Source organism: Boleophthalmus pectinirostris, unplaced genomic scaffold, assembly GCF_026225935.1.
Source record: "Boleophthalmus pectinirostris isolate CB_2022bp ecotype Guang Dong unplaced genomic scaffold, ASM2622593v1 HiC_scaffold_3, whole genome shotgun sequence".
In the NCBI taxonomy this organism is placed as follows: domain Eukaryota; kingdom Metazoa; phylum Chordata; class Actinopteri; order Gobiiformes; family Gobiidae; genus Boleophthalmus; species Boleophthalmus pectinirostris.
This window is the reverse complement of record NW_026571299.1, coordinates 29,927,094-29,947,618: the sequence shown is the minus strand read 5'-3', so window position 1 is coordinate 29,947,618 and position 20,525 is coordinate 29,927,094. Positions and strand designations below refer to the sequence as shown.

Below are 20,525 nucleotides of genomic sequence, written 5' to 3'. Positions count from 1 at the left end.
GGAAATACGCGTTGAAGTGCGTTTTGTTAAGTTGCAGGACAGCTTGGTTGAATAAAATTAAGACCAATTTTTAAAAAGGAAAGATAAAATGCATTTATAGATTCAATATATATATAGCTTTATGGTTTGGATACGTTGCATTGACGCGTAAACATCGGCTATAAAAATTCTAAAAAATATCACAAGACGTGATTAAAAACTCAGCTGACTTCTAAACCTTTGCGCCAACTTGAAAAACACTTGCAGATATTACATAAACAATAATCATAATTTTAAAAAATAGTTTTAGAGATTTCTTACCGGGTTTAGTTTCCAAAATCTCGGAGTTGGCACGCACGCATGTCCTCTGGTCGCTGTGGCACTTTGAGGTTTGGGTAGGAAAAAAAAAAAAAAAAAAAAAGCAGGAGTAGCGTTTGGTGACGGGGCTGGGAGCTGTCCACGGTGCTGAATGGACTGAAGCAGCGCGCGCTACAAGTCACTTCTTCTCCTCCTCGAAGACCCCCGCCAATGACGCCCACCTCATCTCTCCTCGCATCGGATATACGCAGGAGCTGGCAAAGTGCACGGGTTCTTGTGAATGGGCACGAAAAGTCGAGAAAAAAAGAGTTGGAATTCCAGTGAAGAAGTTGCGTGAATGAGACGAGGCAATCAGTTTTTGGAGATGTTACGCGTGCCCCGTGTTTATGAGCGTCATGTGATCCACGGTGAGGGGCGCGAGGCACAGGACACGCCCCCCCTCCCATCGGGTGGTCAGTCGGTCCACGGTGCGCCTCTGGATGATTGCAAGAGTTGGTCTGTGTCTTATCTCGGTTAAAGAGGGGCGCTTTTCTTTGGGGAGGTGGGATTGAGTCGGGATTATGAACAAGTCCGGGCACGAGGGCGCGAGTGTGCGTCAGTCCCGGCGGGGTTCGCGCGCAGACCGGCCCGTGAACCGGAGGAGGGACGTGAAAAGAGACGCACAGCTCAAGTCCTGTGGAGACATGCCCCACGCAACCTTTAGCCCCGTTATATGCTTTATTTGGTGTACACCACATTGTTTTGCAGGCGCTCTTCACTTGGGAAGGCATGTTTTTATTCTAAAATATAAGTGCTATAAACTTCAAGTAGCAGTAATGATAACACATAATACTTATATAGAGTGTTTCACAGCGGTGGAAGACAAAAAAAAAAAAAAAAACACGCAGTAAAAGTATACATTTTAGGTAACTGTATATTATTGAAGTACATTTTAAAGTAGACTCTTTTTACTTTCACTTCACTACATTCGGGAGCAGGTATCTGTACTTTCTACACCACTACACTTTTTAACTGGACTGATTCATCTGCCAGTTTCACTTCGTGGAAACCGTCTGACCCCGTAGCATTAGAATTCGTTTGTTTGGCAGTAGATGGGTACTTTTTTATTTAACCAATCGCTGCTATTTGGTCGTGACGTATGTAATGCACCACTAATGGGGCTAACTGGTATATTTTTTTTCCCCAAATCCCATAGGAAGAAGGACAATAACATCTTTACCCTTGATAAAAGTCACCAAACATTCTCTTTGTTCCGGCTTTAAAGCCTTGATATCAGGAATCATTGTCAACACAGAATATATGACTCTTTGCTGATTGGCTGGTGAACGAACTCGCACTTTCATTCTGATTCTTGACCTAGTCGCTGGAAAGAAATGAAATTAAGCGGCGGCACTAGGTGGTGTTTTTTTTTTTTTTTTTTTTTTTTTATTGTTTGAGACCTGCTAGTTAAAACAAACAAATTATACAAATAAAAACTATAGACTGAATTGTTTGTGTTGAGCAAAATTCAGCATAGAGCTGGGTCCGGTCAAGCGGTAACGGAGAGAAACGGGCAGATTTTTTACATTCAAATGTCTCTTATTCAGAAACTAGAGGGACTATTGAAATAAGTAAAGTATCAGAATGTAGGAAAGAGTTACACTCCAACAGGGTAAAGTTAAACCTGTGATATTCTTTCAAGTTGTTGACAAAAAATTTAAAAACTCATGTCGGTAACGGAGGGAATGAAATATGCAGCAATTTTTGGGCAATAAATACAAACTGATAACTAGTGGTTCTCACTTACATATCCTTAACAAACTGGTTTGAATATTTGCTTCATATAGTTTTCTACCATATGGTACAAGATTAGGTTGAAAAACCTCTTACTTTTTGAGTAATGAGATTTTTTATTAAGAAAGGTCATGGTAACGGAGGGAAAATTGTGCAAGTAGAAGGTGCATGATTTTGCATAATTTGTCAACTTTTTTCTTCCAAATACTTTAATATTACTTCAAAATGAAAGGAAACTATTTCTATAAAATATGTCAGTCCTTCCAAGCAAATTTTTATCATTTTAAATACATTTTTTTAAAAAAATCATGTACATTCATCAACAGTTCAAAGATCAAATAACACAAGATATGATGAAATACATCAATTTATTTACATGATTTGCAGGTCTTTGAAATTTGGGAAATAATTTTTGTTCCATGTTTCATACATGGTCTGTTTAAAATGTATGTAACTTTAGAACCAAAAATGGTACAGAAAAAAGGTAAACAGTTTCATAAACTAGAGTACATATACTATCTGTTGAATATATTTTTATATCAGATGCATTAACTTGAATTTTTGGCCTTGCTGTTTACTTCTGCTTGACCAGGCCCTACTGTATCAAAATCACCTCATCTGGAGCTTAATTAGATCTCAAACCCTGCGTGAAAAAGTTTTACATTTTACTCTTTAAATGCATTTTTAAATGGTCAAATTTTTATACAGTGCTTTTCCACCTTCAAGGCACTTTACATTAAGGATCACTCACCCATTAACACACAACTCATACACCAGTGTATGCAGACACTAGAGGCGAGGTGGGGCGAGGTGGGTTAAGTGTCTTGAGTGGCCAAGGGCTAAAAAACAACATTCGTCTGTTAATCACACTGCCAAACTGTGGGTCAGTGGACAAACGCTCTACCAACTGAACTGACATATTAAGTTTTGCTGACATTACTGACTTGGTGCACATAAAATTTGAACATTTTGTCACCTTTATATAACTGGAAATGTCAACACACATGGAAGATTGGGTTAGTGGCTGTCAAAAGTAAAGTGTGCAGGGCAGAATAAGGTGGATAGGGGGTAGGTGAAAAGATGAATTTTCAAGCCAGAGCAACTCAAATGCAAGACAATAAAAATGCTTGAACATGCATGAATCAGTCAAAATACAACTTTGTGTGAATTAATAATGAAAGAAAAACATTATAATATGGGCAAAAACTCTCAGAAGTCCACTTTAAAGGTCCCATATTACACTATTTCCTGATCTGTTACAGTTTTCTTCATCACAAACAGACCTGGAGCTGTGTTTTGTTTAATTCGCACATATTTAATACACAAATCCTACATAGAGAGTTCTTCCCTCAAATGGAAAACACTCTGTTCCACCTTGTGATGTCATGGAATAATACAGGAAGTGCGCTATTGTGTTTTTAAACTCCATGCACCTTCACTAGAAACATTTGGATAATTTCAACTCTGGAATTGCCAATCTCTGCTGAACAAAAGGTAAAAGTTAGCTGTTAACTTGACAACTACCACTACATGACATCACAAGGTGGAGCAGAGCATTTTGAGCTTTGGAGATGTAGACAGACTAAAAGGTTACTCAAACATGTGTGAATGAAACAAAACACATCTCCAGATATGTTTTATTAGCCTGATTCATCAGCCAGTTTCACTTTGTGGAAACTGTCTGACCTCACAGCATTAGTTTGCTTGACAGTAGGCGGGTACTTTTTTTATTAAACCAATCGATGCTATTTGCTCGTAATAGCTGTCATGTACCGCTAAAGGGGCAAACTGGTATATTAAGCTTTTCCCAAATCTCGTAGGTAAAATTGATAAAAATCACCAAACATTCTCTTTGTTCCGGCTTTAAATCCTCGATCTCGGGAATCGTTGACAACACAGAATATGTGGCTCTTCACTGAGTGGCTGGTGTCCAAACTCGCACTTCCGGGGTTCTTGCAAACCGTCTAGTGTATTCTGATTCCTGACCTAGTCGCTATAGAGAAATGAAATTGAGTGGAGTTTATATATATAATGTTTTATATGAGGTAACAACATTCTAATGGCTTAAAGCTCACGAGAGTCGGCTTTGCGCAATATAGGCCCTTTAAGAATGATATAAAATGCAAAACAAAATTTTAAAAGCTCATATTAAATAAGTTCATTAATTACCTCCTAAAATATAAACAAATAAACCGCAGAGCCTTGTTGCTATCGGTGCATAATTTAAACAAACATTTCCGAAGAGAGACACTGGCTCTGGTTTGGAATGAACAGGTTTTCTCCATAGGTCATCCACCTCATTACGGCGCTCTGGCAAAAGACCACAACTGTCTGTCAAAAATCACTCTTTCTCTGCACAGAAACACATGATTAAAACCACACATCTTGTTAAACAGGGAACTAAACCAAAGCAACATTTAATGAGACACAGGATGCAGAAAAAATACATGCATTTTTCCAACTCACCCAGAAACGAGCCAGACTTTTAATTAGAAAATGTTTATTACAGACTGTGTTATGCCCAGCACAAAGAACAGTTCATTAAGATACTTGAGAAATAGAACTTATTAAAGACGCACTGAGGAACTGGTTTGTCTCTATTGAAGTGTTAATGCTTTATCTGGAATGTTCCGCAGTGTATCTTTAAACTGATCTGACTTCATTGTAGTTGTTACCAGGTCAAGTTACAGGTTAGATCTGTGGAGAGGCGACACTGCCCAAGGTAAGAAAGCATGTTCAAGTTATTATCCAATAGTGATAAAAACGCTTGTAATGAAATAAAAGCCAGATAGAGTATTTTTTGGACTATAAATGGCACTTTTTTTCATAGTTTGGGTGGTCCTGAGACTTAAACTTCGGTGTGACTTATATATAAAAATTTTCACACTGACAGCCGCGAGAGGCGCTCTAGAATTCTGTGTCAGTATCTGCTGCTAAGAATACTTCTGTGTCACTGTCACTTTGCCCTATTGTGCATGTCTCCTGCAGAAAAAGCCGCTGTCTTGCTGCAAGTAGTGAAATATGCAGCACAAAACAGTAATCGAGCAGCAGAAAGAAAGTTTGGAGTGAGCAAGAAACTTGTGAGGGACTGGTGGAAAGCGGGGCTGGAGACACAACTTCACAGCAGCCGAGAGGGTGTGCCATTCAACTTTCCTGGAAGTCAGTGGATGGATCGACAAACCCTGAACTTCAATGACAACCAAAACCATCCTGTCGGGATTCAGAAAGGCCAGAATAATTCTAACTGGAACTGATGCTGAGTCTGATGGCAGCTACACAGAAGAGGAAGTGGCGCGCTGTTTACCTCCGAAGTTGCTCAGACGTGACACAGAGGATGAAGAATTGAATGGATTTAGTGATTTGGAGTGAGATGGAGAGTTTGGTCAACTTGTTCTGTTCTGTTGTTTATACTATAGTTCTCTGAAGAACTGTTCATATGTGACAGTCTGTTGTTCTCTGTTCTATTGTTATTACTGTAACTTGCCTTTCAAAATGAAATGTTGGTTCCTTGTCTCTGATTTTATCAAATAAATTTGCCCCAAAAAGTGCGACTTATAATCCGGTGCAACTTTTATATGTTTTTTTTCTTCTTCATTCTTCACGCATTTTTTGGCTGGTGCGACTTATAGTTTGAAAAATACGGTAGTTTAATGCCATACTGTGGAGCATTCTAGACAAACCAATAACATCACCATGGAGACCAGCAGGTGACAGAAAAGTTACACAGTGCACCTTTAGAAATTGAATACATAAACATACATAAGTAGGTAGCATGTTAAAATTATGCATGGTCTCTGTATATAGATAAAATATGGTATAAAGAATGTCACTGGAATAAGCTTTGAGTCTGTTCCCTTCATATCACAAACAATGTCAATTGATGAGTGGTATAGTATAGGTTCAATTATTTTTGGCTGGTAAGTAAGGAAAAGATTGTATATCAAAGGTTTCTACCAATTTCCATCATTGATCCTTTCATTAAATGTTGAATGCAAAAGAATTTATTTAAGGGGATTGCTAGAGAATCATTTGTGTTTTTATCAGCCGGGTCCAACTTCAACAAGATTTTGAGAGTAGCTGGATTGTTGAGTGTATTGTCCTTTTACTAGAATAGAAGTTTGTCCCTAAACGCAACCGGAAACATGCCTACCAGACTGTAAATCGGGATGAGGGGGCATACCACCTCTGGGATACAGGTGTGAAGAAGTTCCTGCTCTAAGTAGAAAGCCAGCGCCAGAATCAATTTAAATCAGCCATGTCACCACAATATCACGTGACAGTTCTGAGGAGGGAGCAGAGTGCGGCTGAAACCGTCGAGGTATGAAGCAAATAGAGGTCTGTACATGAGAATCTGAAGGATACTTTCCCCTTGAGTTTATTTTTTGCCTTTTCTAAAAATATTGGCACTTTGCAATCCTCCAGTGGGTGCTTCGTCAAATCATGATGTAAGCTCAGATCGGCAAAAAATGTGACAGTCGCTGATGGATTCGCTGTCCAGAACCTCCTCCATCCAAACAGAAAATAATCTATTAAACGTGTCCTTTGCTCGAATGCAAACAACCACATTAAAGGTGCATTGTGTAACTTTTCTGGTAGAGGACCCGCCACCTGTTTGTCTCCATGGAGATGTTATTGCTTTGCCAGGAATGTTCCACAGTGTGACGTTAAATTTTTCTAACTCCATGGAGACAGACAAGTTAGGGAAGCAAGTTAAGGTCAAGCAAGTTACAGGTCAGATCTGTGGAGAGGTAGACCCCAATCAAAACCCCTGTATTTGAATAAATGCTGGATAGATGTTTAACGCTATACTGGAGACTAGGTGTGGGCGATATCTCAATATTTAAAATGTATCGAGATATTTTTTAAACACGAAATGGATTCTGAAATATTGTATATATCGATAGAATGCTTACTGTATATTTAATTGTTTGCCTTCTCTGTACACGCCCACGCTCCCCAGCACAAGAAGCAAGCAGTTTTTTTCAGCGTTTACTGTTTATGCAAATGAGTCATGTGGTTTAAAGTTTAATTTCTGTAAAACGTAAACAAATGTGCGTAAAGCTGTATTAAACAGATTATAATCTCAAACGGGCTGATGTGGCTCTATAGTTATGCTTCATATGTTGTAAAGTTTAGTAATGTCAAGTTTATTTATACAGAAGATTTTAATTAACAATCTGCTGCAGTGTAGAACTTGTACAATAGTGTTTGGAAATGTTTGGTTTGATCTGCGCAGTGGAATATGGGATACTTCACAGCTCCTTACGCTGGTGAGGAACATGGATCTGTTCATGGTTCCTTTTTCGGACACACGTAAAATCTGTGTGACATTTATTTTCACTTATTATTATAGAAAAGAAATATTTACTTTTTGTGTTATATCTATGTATTTATGTTCTCTATGCATTACTGTCCGAATAAACATTCATTCATTCATTCATTCATGGTTCTGGTTATCATATGATTAACGGATTTAATGTAAAGATGAGGCTGAGTTGAGTTGTTTTATTTTTGAATGAAAAGAAGGCAATATGTATTATTTCTTGCTTTATTTTCCAGTTAAATTATAATTTTTTGTATTCAGGGATTTTTTTTTTTTTTTATTTCGCAGAAGGACTTAGTTTTCTACAATTGCCTGAACTCTATGCACTTTTTTTTTTTTTTTGGTCAATTTGGTATATTTGTTTTTGCAGTATTTTTGATATTTGAGATATATATCGTATATCGAGATATGTTGAGATAGCAAAATATATTAGATATATATACTGTGGACCATCAAAGGCAAAACAGTAATTTCTTTGAAAACAATCAGAACCAGAAAGGTTACACAATGCACCTTTAGAGAGGCTGTACTTCACTTTATCATGTTATTAGTCATTAATGAATTAGTTTTGCTCCAATACATATATACGTAAAAGCAGCTCTTAGGGTCAAGATTAGACAACTGCGTTCTGTCTGCATCTAATTATAGAGCGTTTGAACAATGAAGTGTAATGTTAGCATTACTGTGATGGCAAGACTCCACTCTCTGAAAGTTGTGAAAAGCACTTATGAACTCATTGTGAATGAAATGGAATAATTAACATGCTAGGAATATATTAAGAAAGTGAGGAATAATTTTGGATCTCAGCACATTGTGTACCTTTTCTAGTGAAGGTCCGTCAAATGCTTTTTTCCGTGGAGATGTTATTACTTTTGTTGAAATGTTTCACAGTGTGGTATTGAACCGTTCTATCTTCTATCAAACCAGAACAAGTTACAGTGGAGAGGTGACCCCGCTAACAGTCAGAATGCCGGTTTTTCTAGGTATTTTTGAGCTATAAAATGTAATAAATCTAAAGGTAGAGCTATTGAATGTCACGCTGTGGAACATTCTAAGCAGAGAAATGATATACTAAAAAAAAATAGCAGGTGATGGATCCTCTACCAGAAAAGTTACACAATTCAACTTTAAATTCTGTTAAGGTAAACTAATCACTGAGATAAAAACTAAAAACAGTTGAACCCAACCTTTACCATACCACTTCAATTAAAATCAAACTTCACAATACTTCAGATCAACACATAAAAAATACCAACTTTGTCAAAATGATTTTAAACTTCAGGCCTTTCGTCGTAGTTGATAATTGAATATACTATTGTTTATAAGGCAACTCAATAGGAACAAATGGCCAGTCAGTACAATGTAACTGACTGTAGCTCTTTAAAGTCTTAATATTAAAACTAAAAGAAGAAAAATATTGTTTCTTTGTCAATCCACCAGGACATAAACATCACATACAACCACCAGACGCTCAGATGCTTAAAACATTCAACTTATTTTACTCTTCCCCTGCTCCAATAACCTCTTCCTTCTCATCTGATTTGTCTCCACTGGCTTGCTCTTCTTCCTGGTTTGGTTTGTCCACGTCCTCTTCCTGTCTTTCCGCTTCCTGTTCGTCGTTGTCCATGTCTAGTTCTTCGAAAGACGATCCGCTGCTTCCCGTGGACACGTTGGACCCCCTGTGGACGGGCAGTTGGGGTTCTTCGCTCAGATCTGGGACGTCCCGTAGTGGGAGGGAGGAGGCCAGAGACGCAGCGGTGGAAGCGGCCAGCGATGTCTCTCTACTGTCCCAGGGGGCGCCACCGCTCACCGAGCTCACGTCGCTGTGGGAGTCTGCACCTGTGGGACCATGAGAGAAGAAAAGAAGAGAGGTAAGCAAGGAAAAACAATAGACTGTATAAAGAAGTGGACTAAGGGAGTGTGAGCAGTTATGGGGTGTGCCACAACACACTGCAGGATTTAAAACAGGCTTAAACGATTTTTAAACGTGCAACAAAAAGCGCACACCACAGACACAAGGAGAATCTTATGAGACTTAAAATCACCGATCACAAAGACTGCAGCGGGATATGGCTGTGAACTACAGGCTATAAAGCTTTAAGCGCGATGATGTCTACTGTTTCCTGTCTACAGTAAAACCACTCACTCTGAGACTCTTAATTGTTCAAAACATCAGAGCACTGCACTTCTAGTTTAGATACAAGTTAAAACTGTGTTATTATTGTTTGTGAAATGTGGTGCAATACTTTAGATTAGGGGCCATCAAATTAAGGCCCGTGGGCCCACTTTGGCCGTCCACGCCTCTTTGACCAGCCCCCCCGCTCTCTGCCCCACATCATTTGAACTGCCCTATGAGACAATCCTCAAAAGTTACTTTTTGGCAAATAATAACACGTCTGCATCTTGTATTTTGTTGATTTTTAAAAAAAATTAAAAAATGTATTTAAAAAGTATTTATATTTAAATAATTATGACATATTTACATTTGCCACAAAATTTTTGTCACCTGGCAAGATCGAGATCAAACAGGGACAATCAACACACGTGCAGAGTTCTGTAGAATACTGTAGAGAACTGCAGAGTACTGTAGAGAACTGCAGAGTACTGTAGAGAACTGCAGAGTACTGTAGAGTACTGTAGAGTACTGCAGAGTACTGTAGAGTACTGTAGAGTACTGCAGAGTACTGTAGAGTACTGCAGAGTACTGTAGAGTACTGTAGTGCAGTTGGTACAATAAATGGAATATCTGTGGTACTTCAAATTAAAACAAAGTGTGAAGTACTTACTACTTTTGCAAACCACTAGTAAAGATAAAGAAATATATGCCAGGAATTACGTGTCGATATAGTATTGTGAATGGCTGTTTCTACTTCACAATGTGGCCTGCTGGTGGTCATTTTGGTCAGGGTCATACAGTTATACGTCCTACCCGACCTTGCCCCCCATCACGGTCAGCGATAATGTGGCCCCCCCCCAAAAAAAAAAAAGTCTGGTGACCCCTGCTCTAGATACAGCTTTTTTTTTAGCTGCTTTAGATTTTAAAGCATAAAAGATTGGCAATAAAGTACACAGGAAGTAGAGTCATTATCACTAATCTGCAGCTTCACCTCGATCCGAGCGCTGTATGAATGTAAACAGACACGTGAGGAGCTTTTTACTTTCAAAGAATGTCTCAAAGTGGATTAATGGCGCAGTTTGTGGACTGGATGATATTATTTGTGGAGGACAATTTCTATGGATAATGTGGATGAGATGCTGCACTTATTACCAAATTAAATTTACCAGTTTACAAGAGATGAGGAATAGTCTTCTCATTATCTTCGCTATATCCCTAGTCTGTATGTTTTATCTCTGTGTCCGTCACTCCTTTGCCCCTGATGTTCTGTTTTATTGGCTGTTACTGTAGCGCTGCTGATGTTTGGTGACTCTATGACTCTGCTCAAAGTCACACTGACCACACACACATGAGCAGCGCAGTGGCTTCAAAATTATACGCAAAGACAAAAAGTTGGGTCACACCTCCCCAAACTCAGATAGAAGCAAATTACAGCCAGAATCGGGCAAATTCTCCTGTAGTGTGTGGCGGCTTTTAGGAACAATAATACCACGATAATGTAAAGTGGGTTGATAGGAACATTTTAAGACCAAAATGAAAAGAGTTTGTGTTTGTTTTTTCAATACAAAGTGAATTGGAGCCACAGTTGATGGAGCCGGAAGACCCAAAAACCATAAAGACAAAAACGTATAGGTAGTTTTCAATAATCTACTCAAACTTGATACTACAAGAGTGCATTTTTCCAAGATTAGGCAATGTTAAATTTACTTTGCTCCTGTATTTTTAGGTTTTCAGCCATATTATAGTTTTCTCATTCTAATACCGCATCAGTACATCATCTTATATCCAACAGGGCCCTTCCCAATGAACCTTAAGATCATCCGTTCAGAAGTGAACTGCCCAACCATCATTTTTAGTTTCATTAACACCCATTTTGTTCTTTTTTGGTTTGTTTTTTGCTATTGCATTCAAAATCAAACACAAACATGCTCTCTTTGTAAATGCATAACTTTATCTTAATACCCCAAATTGTCATATCCCCCTTTAACAAAAAAAAAAAAAAATCCTTTAAGATTTCTTGAAGGTGACATTTCATTTAGGTTCAAAATAACAAAACAACATTGCACAACTGGCATTTCGGATTAACAAATACTAACTTCAAAGGAATGTTCTTATAACTCTGAAAAACAATAAACTTCTAGCGACCAAAAATGCTTTTAGCTCTAATAAAGATACTACACGTTTACTGAAAAACACCTATTCATGTCATGGTAATTTCTTTGGACCCGTGACCCCGGTGTTAACTCTCTCAGTCGATCTGTTTGTCTTTGACCTTTGAACTGTGATTCGACTCGATAGCCATCCATTATCCTGTAGTATCAGCCGTCTCCACATCTCCATCGATCCCATGATTCTTAGGAGCTCGACACAGTGGTAAAAACAGATGCATTTTATTAGCTATGGCTGTAAGATTAATGAATTGAAATTGCAAACTGAATGGACATAATTAGCAAATCGCAAAATCCAAATTTAAAATAGCATCATTTCCCCCACAAGCAAAATATCCTGTTTTATTCTGCACAAACCTTGCAAACCCTGGAGTCTACAACTGTAAAAACATGTTCTGAAATGTGATTTTTGTATTAGTTTGTCAGTTCATGTTTAAGCCTTTTCGTCAATTCTTCTGGGCATGTTTAAAATGTGAACTTTTAATTAAATCCTAATATTAAAAGTCTCGTATTACACTATTTTCTGATCTATGTTCTAATGTTTCCTCATTTCAAACATATCTGGAGTTGTTTTTCGTTTCATTCGCACATGTTTAACACACAAATTTTGTATATTTAGTTCTTTCCTCAAACTGGAAACACTCCTTCCCTCTTTCCACCTTCACTAGAATCATTTGATTAAATTCAGCACTGGAATTGCCAATCTTTACTAAAGGTAAAAGGAGCTGTTAACTTAGAAACTACCACTTTGACATGACAAAGTGGAACAGAGCATTTTGAGATTTGTAAATGTAGACAGACTAAAAATGCAGGGTTACTTAAATGTGTGAATGAAACAAAACACAACTCCAGGTCTGTTTTTGAGGAGGTAACATTATAACACATCTTAAAGCTCACAAGAGTCAATTTTGTGTAATATAGGACCTTTAAATCATAAACCACAGATCAAAATCACGAGCGCGATGCTTGTCAGAAAAACTGCAATCACATATTTTCCCAAATCATTCAGCCCTGTTGTACATTGTATTAGACATAGGGGGCCTTTGTTGCTAGGCGTTGCTAAAATTACAAAAGCAATAAGCAGCAGGAGTAATAACTGTAGGACCACGGTGCACCTGCCACCCCCGACAACAGAGGAAAATGAGAGAAGCAAAAACTATTGAGGAGGATGTGTTCAGGACATTTGAACAGAATGAAAACAAAACATCTGAGAAAGAGCTGTACACAGAAAAGTTATTGGGGTGAGTGAGGATGTAATACCATTGATCAATATTAGATTGGAGAGAAATTGCGTGTTATTTATAATCTATCAAACTGTGAATATTTGGAGAGTTTATATGTATTTTATTTTATTTCGGACTATAAGTCGCTCCGGAGTATAAGCTGCACCAGCCAAAAAATGCATAATGAAGAAGAAAAAAGCATATATAAGTCGCACTGGATTATAACTTGCACTTTTTGGGGGAAATTTATTTTATAAAATCAGAGACAAGGAACCGACATTTCATCTTGAAAGGCAAGTTATAGTAATAACAATAGAATAGAGAACAATAGACTGTTAAAGTCACATATTCACACACTCTCAGTTCTTCAGATAAACTATAACATAAACAACAGAACAAGTTTACCAAGATCTCTATCTCACTTCAAATTTCTAAATTCATTGAATTCTTCATCCTCAGTGTCACTTTTGAGCAACTCTGTGACCTCTGGAGGTAAACGGTGTGTCACTTCCTCTTCTGTGTAGCTGTCATCAGACTCAGCATCAGTTCCAGTTAGAATTATTCCGGCATTTCTGAATCCCGATAGGATGGTTTCTGTTGTCACTGATGTCCAGGCTTTGTCGCTCCATCCAGTGACTTCCAGGAAAGTTACATGGTGCACCCTCCCAGTTGCCGTGAAGTTGTGTTCTCCATCCCCGCTTTCCACCAGTCCCTCACAAGTTTCTCGCTCACTCCAAATTTTCTTTCGGCTGCATATTTCACTACTTGTAGCAGGACAGGGGCTATTTCTACAGGAGGCATGCGCAGTAGAGGGCGAAGTGACAGTCGTACAGGAGTAATAGATACTGAGCGCCCTCTCACAGCTATGGTAATCATGTTTTTTTTTTTTGTTTGGTTTTGTTTTCGAAGTTATAAAATGATAAGTGAGACATTTTCAATACAATCACATTAAAGATCCAATATGGCGCAAAATTGACCCATGTGAGGTTAAAGCCTGCTTGGGTATCAAAAACATACTTGGAGTTGTGTTTTGTTTCATTCACACATATTTGAGTCATCCTTTATTATTAGTCTGTCTACATCTCCGAAGCTGAGAATGCTCTGTTCCACTTTGTGATGTCATGAAGCAGTAGTTTACAAGTTAGCAGTTACCTTCTACCTTCTACCTTCTAGGGCTGAAATCATCCAAATGATTCTGGTGAATATGCATGGAGTTTAAAAACACAGTAGGGTTCTTCCTGTATTACCACATGACATCACAAGGTGGAATAGAATGTTTTCTGTTTGAGAGAAATTGGGGTAAACGAAACAAAACAAAACTGCAGGTCTGTTTGTGATGAGGAAACAACATTACAACATAGATCGGAAAATATCGTAATATGGGCCCTTTAACAACTAAAAACAAAATATTGTATCTTCTGAGGAGTGGAAAGTCCTCAAGATGTCACCTTTTGACAGGAAGTTGAAACCCCATGACTATAAATACATTGGATTTGGATGGGCCCCCCCCCTCTCTCCTCTCCATCCTCTGGACATGGCTTTTGCTTTGGTCCGCTCTTTTCTTTGCTTCACTTCAACAAACTTCTGCTCCACAAACAAAATGAGACTTGACAATCACGAGGCACCATTTTCATCTACGTTCACACTTCAAGTAAATCTCATTTTCACATGACACTGTGTTTCTGCTGAATTTCATGCTTCAGTCCTGGTTTAGTTCATCATAGGTCCTGATTTAGTTCCATTTTATTCCTGGTTTATTATTGGTTTAGCCCTGGTTTAGTCCTAGTTTAGTCCTTTCCCACTCAGTTGTGGTATAGTTCTTGTTTAATCCTGTTTTTTTCCTGGTATAATCCTAATTTAGTCCTGGTTCAGTGCTGGTTCAGTCCTAATCACCTGGTTGAGTGGTTGAGTCCTGGATTAGTTCTTCTTTAGCCCTGATTTACTCCAGTTTTTTCAGTGGTTTAGTCCCATTTTATTCTTGGTTCAGTCCTGATTTAGTCATGGTTTTGCCATGATTTAGCCATGTGGTTTATTCCTATTCAGGTTTTTTAGTACTTGTTTAGTCCTGGTTCAGAACTAGTTCAGTTCTGGTCTACATTTGTATTCCTCCTGGTTTAGTCCTGGTCTAGTCTTGGTTTAGTCCTAGTTCAATCCTGTTTACTCCTGTTTAGTCCTGTTAAGTTGTGGTATAGTTCTTCTTTAGTCCTTTTTTCCTGGTGCAATCCTGGTTTAGTCCTGGTTTAGTTCTTCTTTAGCATTGGTTTTACCCTAGTTTAGTCCCATTTTAGTCCTGATTTATTTTTGGTTCAGTCCTGACTTAGTCCTGGATTAGTCCTGGTTCAGTCCAGGTTTATTCTTGGTTCAGTCCTGGTTTTGCCTTGGTTTCATTTCTGATTTAGTTCTTGTTTAGTCCTTCTGATTTAGTACTGGTTCAGTCCTGGTCCAGTCTTGGTCCAGTCCTGGTCCAGTCCTGATTCTGCCCTTGTTTTACCCTGGTTAGTCCTGGCACAGCCCTTATTCAGGCTTAACTTCAATCCAAACTTCTGCTCCGCAAATAAAAATCCGCCTTGACGTCTCCGCGGCGCTCCTGTCCGGCCCATTTTCCTCCTGCGTTCGCACTTCAAATAAATCCCATCTTCACATCACACTCTGTTTCCACTAAATACATCACCGGGGACAGGAATACAATAAACAGGGATGTGGTCCGCGCTCGGGGCCAGCGGCAGTCCCCTGGTGGCGGTCGGTGTAATTATCGCGACGGGCACATCCAGACCAGTGTAAGGAGCAGAGCTGCTCAGGGCTGGGGTTATGGAGAAGTGCTGTAGGAGCTGTTGATTAGGGGCAGGTTTCAACAGAGGAGGTGTATCCACTGACAATAAGGCAGCACGTTAAGATGGAATTCTGGGTAATTGCGAGATTGAAGATATATTTAACACTATCATTATCTGAGCAGCTATTAAAGGGCTCACTTTTCTGATCCATTATATAATGCTGTTTCCTCGTCACAAACATGCCTGGAGTTGTGTTTTGTTTCATTCACACACACATTTTAAACACGCACATCCTGCACATTTAGGTTGAGTTCTTTGTGATGTCATGTGGTAAAACAGGAAGTGCTCCACAGTGTTTTTAAACTCTATGCGCCTTCACCAGAATCATTTGGATAATTTCAACCCTGGAATTGTGAATCTATACTGAACTAAGGCTACTTTTACACATATCCAGGTCTGTTGAAAAATGTATATTTCCCTCCCTCTGTTTTCCAAAATAACTTCGTGCCCATAGCATCGTTTTCAAAAAAGTTTTCATATACATCAACCAGCATAAATACGCCATCGAGTGCCATCATAACTACGCCAAGCCTCTGGGCGGCACCTGGGTTAGATTCAAACCTGTAGCATTTATTTCATTACAGTTGTAAGTATTACTCAAAAATATATTGAAAAATGTGCATTAGTGAGTGAGTTCGCCTCTCCACAGATATGTTAAAGAAGAGGCAAAATTGCTGACCTCCAAGCTTATTTGTCTCTTGTCTGGTCTGGTCATGGATATGAAACACCAGCTGTGTGTAAATGCAAACACATGAAAAGTGTTTGCACCAGATGAAATGCCACTGCTGCTCTGAATGCTTCATCATCATCATCAGAGCAAAAGGGAAACATCGGTCGCACTTTCGGCGCGTCAGCTCCTAAAACTCTGTTTATCTCACTTTACACACAAACACGAAACCATAGTTTTCCAGAATCTCCACTCTATCCGGAGTTTTTAGACAGATTAGTTTTCAGAGGCAAATTTGCTGTTTGCGTGTAAAAGATGGGAACAAACGAAGGGAAATGTCTCCGTTTTAGAAAATACCCGTGTACATGTAAACAGGGGCTAAAGGTAAAGGTTAGGTGTTATCTACCACTACATGACATCACAAGGTGGAACAGAGCATTTTGAGCTTTGAAGATAGACAAACTAATAATAGAAGGTTACTCAAACCTGTGCGAATGAAACAAAACACAACTCCAGGTATGGACTGTGTGTAAAAGGGAAAACCATGTCATAGACTGGGACAGGGCTAAAATAGTGAGAACAGAGGAACACAAATACAAAAGATGCACACGAGAGGGTACTGAAATCAGGAAACACGGCACGTGGACCATCAACAGAGACGAGGGGGAGTTTACCTTGGCTTACACATGGGATTCACTTCTCTAGAGAGCGCCACACAACTTTAGGCATGGTCAGTCTGATAGATCTGCCAGATTCATCAAATTGACCACGCCTGGAAAGAACAGCTGATAAAAGACACATCACATGTCAGCTGACACCTCTGATGAAGGCAAAAGTGCTACCGCCAAATTGTGTCAGGTAAATAAACTATTTAGCATTTTATAATTTGATTCATTCCTGCTTTAGTCCTGGTTAAGTCCTGAGGTGATACCACTGTTTTGTTTTCGGTGCTCTGTAAAAACATGCACATGTTTCTGAGGTAACTGACTGGACATCCCAATCACAAGTCCCATTCAGCACTTGTTAAACTGAAAACAAATCTTGGTAACAGGTATGGTGGTTGTAGCTGTGGCCAGAGGAAAGTCTCTTACAAAAACATTAGGTTAAATGAGTTCCTAAATTGGGCCCTTTGTGGCATTATTAACTACAAATCAAGGCTGATTTGGACAAACTGTTCAAAAGAGCAGATCATTAGGATCAGACGTGAGAGACGAACATGAGGTAAGAGTGAAAGTGTGGGCAGGAGACTTGATTAGAGAAATATATTAACACAATCAGCTGGGAATAAGCTATGGGGACGAAATTACAGACTCGCTACACAACTGAATTTAACTGTATATTGAAAGAAGTGTGTGTGTTTTTTCGTCAAGATTGGTTTTAATAGTTTTAGTCATTTTATTCTGTATTGTACGTAAAATGTCCTTGTAGTTTTCAAGTTAACAACTACCTTTTACCTTTAGTTCAGTAGAGATTGGCAGTTTCAGGGCTGAAATTATCCAAATGATTCAAGAGAAGGTCTATGGAGTTTAAAAACACAGTGGAGCACTTCCTGTATTACCACATCACAAGCTGGAACAGAGAAGAACCTAAATATAAATATAAACACAACTACTTTTGATGTGGAAACAACATTATAACATAGATCAGAAAACTGAGGCCCTTTAAAGTATTTCTGATGCCTGTGTGTATTTTCGTACAAAAATCCATTTAGCGCTGTCAAGATTTTTTTGGGTGAGGTCGTTCCGGGGTTCGAGGAAAAAGTCAAAGTCTATCTCCCATGTGTTAGAGAGAGAGAGAAAGAAACAGAGAGAGAGAGAGCCAGACCGAGAAACGGCAAAGGAGAGCGCTCTATTGATCCAAGTCTCATTAGAAACCTCTGCTCCATCTGCCATCCAACAACAACACAAACATGCACACAGCGTTTTTGGAGAGCCGAAAAGGTCAAAAGTTATTCCTCACTTACCTTATGAATTCCCAGCATCCTAATTATTCACCGCGATGAGTTTATAAGCGCTATCACAACTCTTTTTTTTTTTGCCAGGACTGTAAATCTAACAACAACTAGAGATGGCTGATATACTTCGCTGATATTTGGATTTTTTTGCGTACCGGCGGTGGAGATACAGTATTATTGCTTTGTCTGGAATGTTTCACAGTATGGCTTTAAAACTTTTTATCTTTGCGGAGACCAAACCAGACCAGACCAAATTATAAGTGAGATCTGTGGAGAGGCTCGCTGTCAGAATACATGTTTCTGAAGATATTTTTGAGCTATAAAATAATGTTTGAAATAAAACTAAGCTTGCATCGCATAAATCGTTGCATGTTGAGGGACTATTTTGTCATGTATCAGTCCGCCTCTGCCATGCTTTATATCAGGAAATACAATTCGCTGCTGCTGTTCAGACATAAATCCTTTAAATACAAGGTTGGTTTTACTTTTTAAATTATTCTATCAACACAGACATTTACATCGACAGTCTGGTGTAATAATAGTTTTGCTTCAGGTGTTTTGTGGAGTGGGTAAGACTGTTTTTTAGTGGCAGGCTAACTATGGCCATTGACATGCACTAGCCTAGCCTCAGTGACCTCTGCAAATACAAGGACTGGATGGAATATTTTAAAAAGTGTCTCCAACACTCTGGCTCAGTAGGAAATGAGGCGCTATGTCCAAAATTCTGAACTGTCCCTTTAATATGAAGGAATAACTGCACTAAATATGACACACAACTTTCTTACAGGTTTGTGGTTTTTAAAAAAAGAGCTGTGGGTGAGTTTGCAGAAACACTTATAACAATTTGAGGAAAATCATCAAAATCTGCCCTAAATATTGGCTCAGAAATATCAGCAGAGCTTGTCGGCCATCAGTTGCTCTATATAAAAAAAAATTTAAAAAAAGAACTGTATCTGCATCAGCCATGAAAAAAAAAACATATTAGCTGAAGTCTAATGCTAACCATGTACTTCCTGATTACTGGACAATAAAATGCTTTCCAATTAGATGGAGACAGCAGGCAGTGGACATATTGGTGAGTTTCAGATGACATCACAAAATTCTATAGGGCAATATTATTTAACAGAGATAGAGGCAGAGAAAATAAATATTGTTAAAAAGCAGATTTATGTTGTAATACAGTGAGTTCTTGGGTCTAGTCAGGAGTAAAACATGATCAGGTTATACATTTGTGCATTTACCATTTAGATATTTCATGGCAAAGTACAATGTTGTCAATATGCCCACCTCATTTGGGACATCGCCACATTATAGAATCTGAAAACCAACCATGTTATTCAGATGCATGCGAAAAATTGGGTAGAGGCCCTTTAACATCTCCAAGTGGTTTGGAATGAGAAAAACAAGCAGCTAAAATGCCAAATATAAACTGAAGGTTGTTTGTTGCGGGTGGCAGTAAATCAGAAGATGCATTTGCCAACTAACGCAAAGGTTGGCAGTTTAATTCCTGCTTTTACAATTTGTGTCCTTGGGCAAGTCAAATGGTTTCATATATAATTGAAAGGACATGAGTTTAAAGTTTAAGTTAAACTTAGTATGTCAGATCATTAAGGCTGGGTATCATTAAGAAGTTGCCGATACGATACATACCTCTATACATATGCCACGATATGATACATATCTCGATACAGTGCACTTCTCGATTCGATACGATATATTTCAAATCAATTCAATACGGTTCAATAAAAATAAAGGCTGAATCATGGCTGTGATAATAAAAGTCTTTGTTAAACCATTTCTTGTGCAAAGTTCATATGAAACACTTTAAAACAAACATTTTAATCCTCAAAACAGTGAATATATCAAATGTGTCGCATAAACAAGTTTCCTTCCTCTGAACAAGCAACAAAACTGTAGCGCTGTAACAAAATTATTCAACAAAATATACAAAAAAATACTCTTAGAGATATAATCATACAGCAGCCCCCAATAGAAGTACTGTATCGTCACATTAAATTATGCAATATATTGATATATTGATGATTTTGCACATCCCTACAGATCACAATATTAATGATTATTTTAAAGGGTCCATATTACACTTTTCTAATCTATGTGTTATTGTAATGTTGTTTCCTCATCACAAGCATACATGGAGTTGTATGCCTGCATA

The 20,525-nt window shown here is 38.4% G+C and overlaps 1 protein-coding gene across 1 annotated transcript in view; it reads right to left on the bottom strand.

The window, feature by feature from the left end:
• Positions 1-4,553: 4,553 nt before the first annotated feature.
• tex264a (testis expressed 264, ER-phagy receptor a) overlaps positions 4,554-20,525 on the bottom strand; it is a 146,739-nt gene continuing 130,767 nt past the window's right edge. The window contains 1 exon segment of the mRNA XM_020933892.2: positions 4,554-9,232. Coding sequence (XP_020789551.1) covers positions 8,892-9,232 — 341 coding nt within the window. The 3' untranslated portion in view covers positions 4,554-8,891.